The sequence below is a fragment of the Passer montanus genome, unplaced genomic scaffold (genome assembly GCF_014805655.1).
Source record: "Passer montanus isolate IOZ18808 unplaced genomic scaffold, ASM1480565v1 scaffold20, whole genome shotgun sequence".
NCBI classification, from domain to species: Eukaryota; Metazoa; Chordata; class Aves; order Passeriformes; family Passeridae; genus Passer; species Passer montanus.
Genome location: NW_024366592.1, coordinates 6,972,489 through 6,986,288, shown reverse-complemented (window position 1 = coordinate 6,986,288; position 13,800 = coordinate 6,972,489). Strand labels below are relative to the sequence as shown.

General features: G+C 40.1%; 1 protein-coding gene across 1 annotated transcript; it reads right to left on the bottom strand.

The window, feature by feature from the left end:
• Nucleotides 1-572: 572 nt before the first annotated feature.
• MRPS35 (mitochondrial ribosomal protein S35) lies at nt 573-13,794 on the bottom strand. Its single transcript, XM_039708229.1, has 8 exons — nt 13,586-13,794; nt 12,097-12,140; nt 11,073-11,240; nt 10,622-10,682; nt 9,500-9,639; nt 8,979-9,088; nt 8,436-8,505; nt 573-1,029 (listed from the first exon to the last, which is right to left on the bottom strand). The coding sequence occupies exons 1-8, from the start codon at nt 13,773-13,775 to the stop codon at nt 757-759; spliced, it is 1,056 nt and encodes a 351-aa protein (XP_039564163.1). The 5' UTR covers nt 13,776-13,794; the 3' UTR covers nt 573-756.
• Nucleotides 13,795-13,800: the final 6 nt, after the last annotated feature.

Here is a 13,800-nt window from a genome sequence, read left to right as displayed (position 1 = left end):
CCACATAATCCTTTCTCTGTGCTACATAGGATGCTACAAACTTTGTTCTTTCCTTGAAAAGCCTGGGTACATTCAAGACAGAAGGCCTGAGGATAACAAGGCTCAGTCCATGCCTATTTAGTTACAAACTCACCTCACCAACTCTCATCATTCTTCCTGTCCCAGGTACTCTGGGATCTTCTCACCAAATGCTGGTTCACCTTCCCACTACCATCCCATTTTCCACCTTATTTTACTCCATTATTTTAGAGACAGGTGCTTTTATATAGCATATTTGTTTGCCCTCACAAGAACTGAGAAACTCAACTGTCCAGAGTGCTTCAACACCTCAGACTCTTAGGCAACATTACCCTCATTTAATACATAGGCAAAAATCTGAACGGCATTTGAAAAGCACTTAAAGCTCCTAATTTTCAGACTTTTAATTAATGGAACTGGAAGCATTAACTAATCTCATTAGTTTGACATTGTTGTTCTAGGTTAAATGCCCAAAGAAGTGTGAGAAATCAGAATGTGATTAAGCAGAGGACTGAACTGATCATGCTAACAGAACTCAGAATAAAACATTCAAGTTACCAGTATGAATCCAAACATACTTTATTCAAAGGACAATATTCATGGACAGGACTTAATTCATAGTCAAGTTTCATTTTTTGGCTCAAGTTCTGAATAATTATACATCCATATCATTAGAACTACTAACACAGTAGTTGAACATCCCTGTAATGACCAGGTGTACCTGCAGATCTGCTCTTCTCATGCTTGTATATTGAGTAGTTTCTTCACAGATTCCTTGTACTGAGCCATGTTACTTTCTGTTTCACCTTCATTTTTAAGCGCAATGACTGAGTTTCTGTAATTCTTAACCACTTCAGATGCCAGCAGCTCCTCCTTAGTGACATTACTGACATTCTCTGAGGCTTTTATTCGAAGCAGTGTGTCCAAGGCATTTTTCTGAGAGCGACTGTTTTCCCAGATATACTCTTCCATGTCTTCCTCAGACTTCTCACTCTCCCACTTCTCAGTTTTCTGAAAGAAAATGCACAACCTTAAAAACTACCCTGGACTGAAACAAAGGAATAATAATTTGAAGAAATTGATGTCTCTTAGCGTTGTAACCTGCTATTTTTTATTGTACTTTGATAAATACAGATGCTTCACTGATATATTTGCATTTTTATATATTGCAGGCTGTATGTTTAAGTATTTATAATTATTTATTACTTTACTGATGTAACCAATATGTCACATCTTTATATTACCTCACCTATGTAAGAATCACAATCCGAAGTATTTTGGGTTTAGTTTTGCTATTCATGTTTTTCTTATAATTATTATAAAATCATGCCTAAATAAAACCTGCAGTTCTCTGGAAATATATTCAAAGAAACCTTATAGTAATGCCTTTACATCACAATTTTGGCTTTTCTAAAATCACTTGCCAAAAAGGGCTCTTCAGTAAATTTTTACCTGTGCTACGCAGAACCAAAAAAACATCTTGCAAGTTAGGGGAGGAGGGTTTTTTTGTTGTTGTTCAGTGTATGTTTTGCTTGTTGTTTCTTTTCTGGGAAGGAGGTATGGTGGGGTGTGTGTGTTGGTATTGTTTTTCATTTGTTTATTTAAAGGTTATTCTTTCCACTAAGCATCGAGGCTGCTGCAGTCAAACCACAGTATTCAACAACCTTTAATTAAGCCCCAAGATTTTTTTTCACCCTGCAACTCTTGTGTGCTTGGATTCCTCTATCTGAATTTAAAACACTTTCCCAACTGCACCTGGTAAATGGCATCTCTTGTCTTTTGAGTCTGAGTCCAAATGTTTAGTCAGAAGCAGCAATTCACATTGCTCAGAGGTTTACATGACTGACATTAAACCCTGGACACAATAAAGCACAGGAGCAAAAGAACCTCACTCAATTTCTGGAGGGGAAAAACAGGAACAAAAGGACATCCTGCAGCCCTGTACTGCTGAAACATTAATGGAACAAGTGGGCACAGTGAAGTGTTCCTTGTCTGTTTGACAAACCCTGCAATCCAGGGTAGGGATTTAAACTTTTAAAGTTTTAAATTAACACCATCATCCTGCTTTACACATCCCCTGGCTACCTGCAGAGTGGCTATCTAAGACATTTTTTCCCCTGAACTCCAACAGAATTTTCAATCCAAAGCCTCTCTCACAGGGATAGGGTTTCTCAGGAGTAAAGGAATATGGGTATCACTGCTGGTCACTCCCTGGACCAAACTCATGTCTGAAGTTCAAACAAAAGACCCCTGTGAGGCTTTTAAACACCTCTAAGTCACAGCAGAGACAACAAGGACTAATGACAGTATTACATTTATCTCTTCAGGAGTATCCTTCTCTGTACACAGCAACTCACAGGATCCTGGAGACGCATGCAGATAAACAGATTAAGATTTCCCTACCTCTTGTGAGCATTACAAAGCAAGATTTTAAAGCAACTGTTGAGTATTTCTTTCTTGGAATCTTTCCCAGCAGAATGATGATGTCAACATGGACTTTAAAATAAAATCCTCTGTGGTGGGAGGTGAGGGGGAAGGCAGGAAGGGATTTGACAGTAGGGGGAGATTTCCAAATCCATTAACTTTTGCAAACTGTATCCACTAAAACTTTGATACCCTTTCAACAGAATTTACTGCAAGAGAAAAGTGACTGTAGGATTATACATATTGGAAACATACAAGACAAGCACCAAGCCTGAACAGTGGAAATGTTACACATGTTGCAGCCTCAGTTTAAACTGTTATGAATAAAACTAATAAGGACAATTAAATAAAGTTCAAAAATCAGGTGTTTATCACTGAAATTTTATTAGTTGAATTATTTTTGTCCCCTGCAGATTTAACACATTTGTGAACATGTTAAAAACTGTTCACCAGTTTTAAAACTGCAGTCTTAAAAATGAGAACAAAACTGTGAGAAGTGGAATCCAAGTGTGATATTGTGTAACATTTTCCTAGAATGCCCACTTTGTGAACCAGGTTAAAAATAAGAATTCACTAAAAATGGTTTTCTCATTCTATCACACATAAGACAGAATCTCAGTATTATCCAGCTTGGCTAAAGATGCACTCAGCTGATACTTTCAACCTTTTCCTCTTAAAAAAACCTTACAATAAGAATCAAAAAAACCCCAAACCAAAACACCAGAAAACAATTTTCCATAGAAAGTCAAAGATCTAAACCAATGACTAAAGAGACATAAAAGGCTACTTTTTCACTTCCTAATGCAAAGATAAAGAATTATTTTTTCAATGCCATAAACATAATAAGGATTTGTTTCTAAGCAAATCTTTTATGCTACAGTTTAAGCCAGTATTTTGGGAGATTTACAAGTCTTTACAGTGCTTAATCTGAATTCTGAAAGAGTATGAATGCTAAAATAGACTTTGGACAGTGAAGTTGCTTTTTACATGTAAGCCATTAACAAAAGGCTTCACTTTATATGCTACCTTAAAGTGCAGAAGGAAAGGAAAGAATTTGGGATCTCTTAGGCAGGCATTTCACCATCAGTGTGCTTGGGGTTTTTTCTGCCTGTTCAATTTGCACAATTTTGTTATTGTAGTGATACAGAGGCTTAAAATTTTCAGTTCCCCAATCTTCCTTTTGGAAAAAACATTTCAACTAAAATTTCTCTAGTGGCACATAGAAATCTTGAAGGCAATTAAAAACACAACTCATGTTGGTTAATTTTCTCGTCAATGGTTTAACAGTTAAATATTTAATGCTGTTTAGCAAAGAGCAGGTATTTTAAAAAGATTATTTTTTAGGGGAAGCAAAGTTCCTTAAATGCCAAGTCAAATTTCAAACTCTGTATAGCCTGGAATAAATACACCTATATCTTCGTATTGCATCAAAATAAAAGATGTTTTGTGTGGTACAATAATCTTAGATTTTCAACTAATAAATGACAGCTATGCTAACATTTTCCAAGTCACTGGGAACCTTCAATCGTAAGAGGAGCTGCCAAAACAATTATGTGCTTATCTCTTTGGATAGAATACACTTTGATCTGTACTATTTAATTAACAACTCAGAAATATCAACAGAGGTTTGTAGAAAGGCAAAACCTATTTGTATCATATGAGATTGGATACAGAGATTGTAATTACTAGGTGACGTGGAATAAGTTAAAATCCATTCTTCTGAACAAGCAGAACTGTATTTTCTAGGACACAGCAATGGCACAGGACAGGTAGGACCTCTAGAGGGTCATGGAAAAATCAAGAGAAACTATGAGATAAAAATTCCAGTGAGGTAGAAACGTGTAACACAAAAGGAGAACAAGCAGAGAAACAAAACTAAAATCCATTCTTCTGAACAAGCAGAACTGTATTTTCTAGGACACAGCAATGGCACAAGACAGGTAGGACCTCTAGAGGGTCAAGGGAAAATCAAGAGAAACTATGAGGATAAAAATTGCAGTGAGGTACAAACGTGTAACACAAAAGAAGAACAAGCAGAGAAACAAAAACAGAACTCTGCCCCAAAGACTAATACCACATAAGAGATGCTCCCAGAATTAATGATGCTCTCAAGTTTAGTCTCTGGCTCTGTAACTAACTCAGGAAAGTTGCCATCTGTCTCTTTCAAAACTAAGGACAATATCTAATTTCTTTAGCCTGGAGTAGCTGCATGCATTTTCTGGAAAATCCAGGTTTTTGAAAAGGTCATTTGTAAGGTATTTATCTGCCTCACTTTGTTTTTGGAAGGCTGACCAGATAATATTTTGATCTCATGAAGAGAGATCAGTGATATTAAAAATCCAAGTCTGATGATTTTCTGTTTAGTTTATTAATGTTTATGCCCCACGAGCCTTTGTTTCACTCCAGCACAGACTGAAAATTGAACAGCCTCAAAAATTGTATTTATGCATCAAAAAGGAGCCTTGGTCCTCCAGCAATAAGAAACATGAAGCTTAAACACAAGGTACTGCAAAAAGCTTACTACAGTCAGAAATATTACAAAGATAATTCCTAATTCAACCTTTTGCTGGAATGCTTTTTGGTTCCAAGAGGAACAAAAAATCGTGTAGAGGTACAAAAAAAGTGTAACCTTCTTCTACTAAAATACACATTTCCTGTCAGGAAACCTCCCTCCTTTGATTTTAAATGTTTGGTCTCAGAGAATATGGATAAAGCCACTTTAGCTTTACCTTTTCTGGTTCCCATTACTGATGAGGACCCCTGGTGAGCATGCAATGGAATCCATGGTTCAAAACAAATGACATAATCCAACATTTAGAGACCAGCCTCACTTCAGCCTCAGTCTGCTTTACTTAAACCACACTGAGAGAGAAGCCTGTTCTAGGTGGAGAGGGCACAATTACACCACCTTTCATTGTTCTAAGGTCCCCAAGTCAGGAGCTTCACCCTGAACATCTTCAGGATACTAAAGGTGCCCAGGGAGCTTCAGCAAGACTTGAGTGCCTCCTCCACCTGCCACTGCAACTCTGCAACCCCCATGTCATAACATCCTGAGTGTTCCTAACATGAACTTTGGAATTCTAAGTAGCCAGAGACCTGCTTAGGTTTCAACAGTGGACTCATATCCTTTCCACATATTTTAGGCTGAATTACAAGGTAAGCTCCCACTATGAAACTGCAAAATTCTGCTGTTACCATGTATTACTGGCACGACCTGAAGTGGTAAAAATTACATTCATTTGGAATGGCTTAAAATGATTGTAGTTGAAAAAAAATGAAGATGAAGCCTAAAGAAAAGCTGTATGATGGATCTGAGTGTTATCATCAGTGGCCATGTAAAAATTCCCATTCAGCATGCAAACACAGACACTGCATCCCACCAGTGCCTTGCCACTGAAAGCTCTAAAAAGAAATGCAGAAGCAGTTCCCTGAAATTCAATCAAAGCTGTACAGCTGCAGGGTTGATAAATTTTAGTTAAGCCTCCAGTGCCATGCTGCCTGCCCATTCTTCATTTTTTTCCTTCCCTCACCTTTCTGTTTCTTACTGTAAGAAGTAGTGGAGAATAGAAAATCCAAGACAACCTTTTAGTAATCTTTCAAGATCCCAGATTAGCAAGGCTGAATCAAGATCCTTTGCTCTCCCTCATTCTGTGTATGCTGAAACACCACATAGAATTGGAGAAATAAAAACTTAATTACTCCTAATGTTTTTTCTTACTGGAAAATTGACTTTGTGCTGCATTTGCTTCTCATTCCTGCTTTCAACTCCTGACAGAATTGGATTTGTAAGTGATAAACAATGAATCCAAGCTGTGTGAAGAACTCCATCCATGATCCTTTCAACCACTCGAGGGCAGCAAACTCTAACTCTTTAAAAACCACTTGTACCATAAACATACATCCAGGTGTGGAGTGATGTTACAGCAATCAAGCAGTACCAGCATTTGAAGGCAGCAAAAATACGACAGGTTAAGCTGCTGATTAATAATCCATCAATCCAGGCATAATCCTGGGGGATAATTTGAAAGGAATCACAGAAGAAGTCGAAAGAAGAGAAATTCAATTCTTACTAATGGGAGCAAGTCAGCCATCTAATTAATACATTCTGAAAGCTAATAAAACACAAATATCTGCTTAATAATCAGACAAGTAGTAAAGAGGAAGCAAAACATCTCCAAGTGTTTTAGAATTAGAAAATAAATGATCATTCTTAGGTTTTGAAGATTTTTAAGACTATTTTAAAATAACTGAACTCACGGGTCTGATACTGCATTTGTAACTGCAACAAAAGGATGATGCATCACTGGCAACTAAAACATAATTACACTTGAAATTCCATTTCCTGATGTATCTCTGCATATAACATTTCCCCCTATGCATGCTCCCAATTGACAAAATGCAGTAATTCAGATATTAACATAAATCATAGGAGTTCTACCACATTTAAAGAGATCATGGGCAAAGTTTTCAGGCTGGAGGGCAGAAGTTACATGGATCCAGCATTCCTTCACTCAGCAAGAATAGAACTGCCCTCATCTTTTGATTCAATTCCATCAGCCACATGCATTAGCAGTGTGGCACTACTCTGCTGGGAAAGTCATCAAATCCTACAATTAGTTCTGCAAACAGGACTGATGTTTCTGCCTAAATGGAAGGCCAGGCCCTGTCCGTCCCCCTCCAACATTAAAGTTCATGTAAATGAAAATAAACCACACACTGTTCGCTCATGGTTTACAAAATGGATCTAAACTATATTTCAGCAAGTTGTTAAAAGGCATTATCCCTGATCAGGGGGGAAAAAACCATGCCACAAAATAAAACACGTCCCACAAAATAAAAACCCATGTCTCAGGAAACCATTAATTTTTCATGGGAATCAAAGACAATTACAACTGATTGACGAACTCATCAAATATTAACATGGAGGATGAAAGGTAATAAAAGTGCAAGAGACTTGTGCATATTCAATACACACTGAACACTCCCATATCAATATTGCATAGCCCTGTCTGCCAGCACTAATTAAAGCTGGAGCCCAGCACAGCCCTGGTGTTTGTCTGAAGTTATTAAAGTGAGCACTGTCTAGCTCTCTTGTCATTGCTTAATACTGGAAACTAGTCTGCCATTAATTTAAGATTTGTAATGCAATGTGATGCTGTTGGGGAGAAAAACATCCATGTGTACTTGAAATCTACAGCAAATGTTATTTTTCACCACCGATTTAATTGATGCACTCTACAATTACAAAACTATCCTTCAAGGCAACTGTCACTGAAAGGGAAATATATCTCATCCTCCTTAGGATGCTCTTAACATCAGCACTGCAGTGATCAAAATCAAGAACAATTCATAGAAAATGTTAAATACAGACATTTCCTACTCTAGAACAACTGAAAACAGTAAGTATGAGTTTTAGCAGTGGATAAGGTACAACTTCTGTAAGAATGACATATGGAGATGATGAAGGCTTTGTCTGTCTCAAACAATGGGATAGTGACATGGGACATTTGTACAAAGTTCAGTCATCCAAAACATTACTATGGATTTCCAACAACAACAATTTCAGTTCAGACTACTCAATTGTTTTCTCTAAAAAATGCCTGTAAAATTGTGGAAGGGCAACAACACAACCACAAAAATATAGGAGACAAGTGTGAAGAATTCCCTGTGAAAGGAACATCTGTAGTCAAAAAGTGGGAAGGCTGCCCCTTTTCTGAGCAAGAGGGAGCTCAGAAAAGCAATCAGCTTGAGACAAGGTATGTGAGAGACCATTTAAGAAGAACACTTCCAAATGACAGCCATGGTTTACTGCATCCCATGAAGAGCCCAAGAAAAGACATATTCTAATCAACAGAAAGGAGTATGGAATCCTGCAAAATGCTCTCTTGGTTGAATTTGAAGATAAGTGAGTTGGAAGAGAATAGAATTTTAAGGTCATTTACTTTAAAATATGGCAGAGAGCACATTTAGAGAGTCCATGCACAGCTGCTTACCCAGGATTCGTGGTACAGAACTGTGAGCAGGTGCATGCCATAATCATAGTTCTGTCTTCTTAGGGGACACCTGGAAATGCAGAAACATTTTTTCTGAATAAAAGGTGAAAACCTACCACCACATTTTCTAATGTAGGGAATGTAGTGTAATTCCCTAGTGTAATGTAGGGAATCTTAGGAAATGAGTGGGTGATTCCTGTGTACTTCTCAACTGCACACAACCAAGATTAATATCATGGAAGCTTGAGTAATAAGAACACATGAGAATGGGCAGCTGCAAGGCAGCAGGAAAATATACAATATCCAAGGATTTAAAAATCTTCTGGAGACATCAGAAACAGTGGAATCCAACATACATTAAGTCTGAAATCTTTTAAAACATGTTTTTAACAGTTAATAACAGGAGTAGTGTTAATTAAGTCCCATTTTCGCCTGAAATTATAATAATTCACCAAGAAAATAACTGGTATTACTGGAAGACACCCAGTCCTTTCTCAGCTGTGGGCATTGCTACAATATATTTGTTTCCTTCTGGCAGTTCACCTGTCTGTTGTAATTGTGAGCACATCTGTCTCCTGACAGTACCGCTCCCCCACGAGCTTAATGAGCTTCTTCTTTGCATGGTCATCCAAATTCAGGCTAGAAAGTTTAACCTTCAAGAAAAGGAGAAAACAACTTTAATTCCTTGGAAAATCCGAACTCTGAACTCTGGAAGTACTTGAGACAGGCAGATCTTCTATCAAGGAGAGCTATTCAGGATACATTTGCTGAATTTCTTCGGATTGTATCACGTTGAAGTATTAACATAAGGCAAGAATAATGTGAGTTTTTTCAAACAATATATACCTGCATAGCATCCCCACAATGCCTGACAAGCCCCAAGGCCAGTGAATATGAATGGGCAGATTTGGTCAGGAACACACAGACATACTCACTTATGTGTGATTTTGAATTCCCTCCATTTCTCTAATTCCATTACAAAAGATCACACTTCCATGTTTGGAAAAGAAAGCCAAGCATTTAGGGGTTTGAAACAAAGGCTGTTTACCAAAACTACTACTTACTCTTAAGGTCACCACTCTTGCTTTGGGATTCCGAATAGAAGTCCCTGAAGAAACATAATCTACTGTTTCAATTTCAATAGGAAAATGCTTTTCACATTTCTCATCACTGTCCAGAGCACTTGGCCATTCAGTGCAGAAATCTGTACAATAAAGAGAAAAACACTCTGAGTAATATCTGTATATTATATACCTGTACCTCTGGTATATTTGGCTGGTTTTTTTCTTTCAAATGTATTGCAATATATGTTTTTAAAAGTACTAGTCCTAGAAACCATATTCATTTAGGAAACAGCAGTGTTTCTGCTAGACTTGTTCCTGTATTGCCATGTCTCTCTTTGTACTGGCTCCCTCAAAACAGGATACAGCACTGCAGGTGCAGTCTCACATCTGCCAAACAGGATCATAGAATGGTTTGGGTTGGAAGTGACCCTCCTGCTACAGGGATTTTTTACTAGATCCAGCTGCTGAAAGCCCTGTCCAACCTGAGCTTGAACACTTCCAGGATGGGGTATCCACATGTTCACTGTGGGCAAGCTCTTCCAGTGTCTCACCGCCCTCATCACAAAACAGGCTTCCTTTGCCTGAGTCCATCAGGTTCCCCTCACAGGTTTGCTGGGTGAAAGGATGCTCCTGGTCTCCAGCAGATCCTGTACCTCCCCAGCAGACCCTGTTCTCACAGAGGGTCTCATATTAATAGCTCTTTGGACATCATTAAATGCAGCCCATAGGGGCTACTGACTGAAGGCTGTTCAATCAGAGAGTTCTCTGAGAACTGAGTCGCATTCATCACTCACCTTCAGTAAAGCACTGAACTATCCAACTCATCAGTTCAAGCAAGCTCTTGTGCAAAAGTAACATTTCAGTCTTACTCTCGTGCTGACAACCTCCTGAGACTTATCTGCTACCACCTGGATGACTCCTGGCAGCAGCAGGAAAGCAGAGAGTACCAGCCACAGCCAGCTGAATAACCAGCTCCACAAGTGTACCATGCCTCACCTCCAGCACACACAGCTACATCTTGCTTTGTCTAACAACTTAAAGAGATGGTTTAGAAACAAAAAACCAACCAACTAGTAAACAAAAAAAAACCAAAGAAAAAACCAACCTCAACCCCCCTCTCACCTCTAAGAGCTGCACAGTGCTTCTTAATTGCAGGAGGAGTAAGATGCAAAAAATTGGGGATCTGAAACAGACACATTAAGAGTTACAAAAATAATAGCTTTTTGTCTGATCAGAAGTAAATGGGCATTACTGAAATCTGATTACACTTCTCACATTTGCTAAAGCAATAAAAAATGCTTAAGGAAATATTCATTTAAGCAGACTTCTCAAGTCTGATTTAGGGAAAGACTTAAATCTGTGACAAAAGTCACAGGCATGATCATCCTAAAAAGTCTCCTGATATCATTCATGTGTTAATTAACTTTATATTTGTTACCACTTAGAAACTTGACAGGACTATGTGACTTAACAGCAGAAAGCAGTCTCCAAGACAAATATTCCAACCAAAGCAGTGCAGCCTCAGTGAACAGTGACTTTAAAAGTGACCCCCCAGCCGTGGCACACGTTTTACCTTGATAAGCTCTAGGTTGCCTTCTTTTGGTGGAGGCACTCCTCTCTTCACTGGGTAACCCATTCGGATTGGGAGAGGCACAGAGGCAGGCTTGAAGGCAGCTGCTGTTGGGTACACACTGCTCCAGTCCTGATCCACAGCCATCCTCTCTGTCCTGGGGGGTGCAGCCTGGTGAAGGGAAAAGGGGACAGGTGGAACAGGAGATACACAGGATGTAAGACAAGGCAGGATCAACACATCAAACAATGATTTCAAGAACCAATTCCCACAGCTGGACATTTCAAGACACCTTTACAGCCAAAGTTAGTGCTGATTTGTAGAGGAATTTTTAGCAGAAAGCCTTTTCCATCTTAGCTGCCAGGCTTTTCCCAATCTTCCACTGCATTTGATGGCAGAGATGCTTATGAAGAAGAACTTGCCATCTTCCTGCCTTGGGATAAATCAGGAGGGGGAATCAAACCAGTACAGAATTGCAAATTCTATTTCCTAAAGGGCCTGAACGTGTGTGGGAGATAACACAGTGAGTTCTAAAATTCTGGAATTCTGTAGGTGTGGAACAGTTCATAAGTAATAATGCTGAAATTTCTTGCCACAGAAATTCCAGTGGAGGGACAATGCATCAGTACATTGCAGAAATAGCTTATACCCTCCAAAAACTGACCATCATTTCAGTCACATGCTCTTAGAAAAAGGAAAGCATTATGCCAGAAAGCAAGCACCACAAATCCTGTAACCTCAGTCTGAAAACAACACTGACATGTCTGGGTTATTGGAAATGCAACTTTAAGTTACTTTTCAGACCTGCATTACATGGTGCCAGTGCAAGTTAACCATCAGCTTAGTGTTATATTTTTGATAACATAGACTGAAAAGGTTACAGAAGGCAGATGCTGGCCTGGAATGGTCCCAGGGGATTGTTTCATCAGGATTTGACTGCAGAAGGGGCTGCTGGGCAAACTGACACAACACACAGCTTAGAAAACTTTCCCAAACACCTGAGCTACCTGTAAATTTCAACACTTACTGATCTTACAAACTGTGTTGTCCTGCCTCTTCTCCTTACTGAACCTGAAAGAAGGAGGACAAAAATGAGATTAACAAAAACGTATTTTTAAAATAAATTATTCTATAGTTTTGGGAGCAAAAAATGTAGCATAATTCTGCATGTTTTTGTTGTAATATCCAGTAATACTCCCCAGTCTTTACATGGAAGAAGGGGAAGATCAGATACTCAAAACTTAAGATTACCAATTAATTTTGTAAAAAATAAGATAAAAATGAACTCTGAGGACAAAAATGAAGGACACTGACACTTTTGCCTTCATTCCTACGCTCCCTTTTCTCTTTCCCACACAGCAGTCACAAATCACTCTCCACCAGCAGCACAAGATGGACAAACTTCAGAGTTCCTACTTCCAAAAGGAGAGTGCCATGGCTCCATCCTTTCCTTGTGACAGCACAGCTTCCCACCCTCTTCTGTGCCACTCTGCAGCACAACTAAACCCTGCATGAACAGTTTGGACACTGGATTGCTTCTCTTCTAGAACTGGGGGTGGGGGACACCTTGATCCTGCTCACTGGGCAGCTCCAGAAAAAGTGGAATGGGAAGTGAAAGAGTTTATTCCATTTCAGGTCTGGGCTTCTCCTGCCTCTACTTTATAGCTCACTGATTTCACCTGGAACTGCGGTGAAGGATCCCTAGGGATGCATTTAAGTATATGCAAATATACTTAATTTGCAAATACCACTGGATTTTCAAACTAAACACTGCATGCATGCCTGTCTTCATTCCCTCCTCCTCCTCAAAAACACTTCCAAACCCCACTGTCCAAAACCACACCAGAATATAATGTGGCCTCAGACATACAAAGGTGACCCTGATGACATTTATTTTCAAGAGTCTGGCTTGAATTCTGAGGTTTCATCGATTGTACATACTTAGCATAAAGCAATGACTGAGATTTAAGAAGGGATGCTTGGGTTCTTTTTTTTATCATTCAGATGTCTTACAACCCTACCCCATAAAAACTTGCGGATTTCACATGTTATTTGTTTCCCTTATCTGAGAACTTTGTGTCTCTTCATCCTTTTCTTGCTATTAAGCAACTGTACATCCGTTCAGGGCGCTCCAACAGATAATATTCTGAATACCTTTATCCCTCGACCTACCACTTTCATGGTGCTTTCTACAGCCACACTTCACAACAACTTTACTATTTCTGTTACAAACATCTGTAATTTCAGCCCAGGACAGGACACCTTTAGCTACTACAGGGTCACCGGACATCACACAGAGGCGCTTCCAGCGACCCGGCGTGCTCCCACCGGGAAAAGGCCGGGAAAAGCCAGACCCCCCGCTCCCACTGGCACTGGCCAGGCACGACACCAAAGGCTTCCCAGGAGTACACACAGCGATGAAATTCCCCTTGGGAACCACCAAACGCAGGCCCCGCTCTGTGCAGCCCTGCCACGCCGGCCGTGCAGCCCGGCCGCTCCGGGCACCCCGCGCTCACCTTCCCGCGGCTGCGGCCCTTCCCTGCCGCTCACCGCGGGCGCCGACGAAAAAGCGGCGCGTCCCCAGCGAGGCGTGGCTGGGGCCCCGCCAGCGGCCCGGGACAGCAGAGCCTGGGGGAGCAGAGCCTGGGGCAGCAGAGCCCCGCAGCTCAGCCCGGCCCGGCAGCACCGCCCGGCCCGCGCCGCCATCCCGGCCCCGCCGCGCTCCTACCGC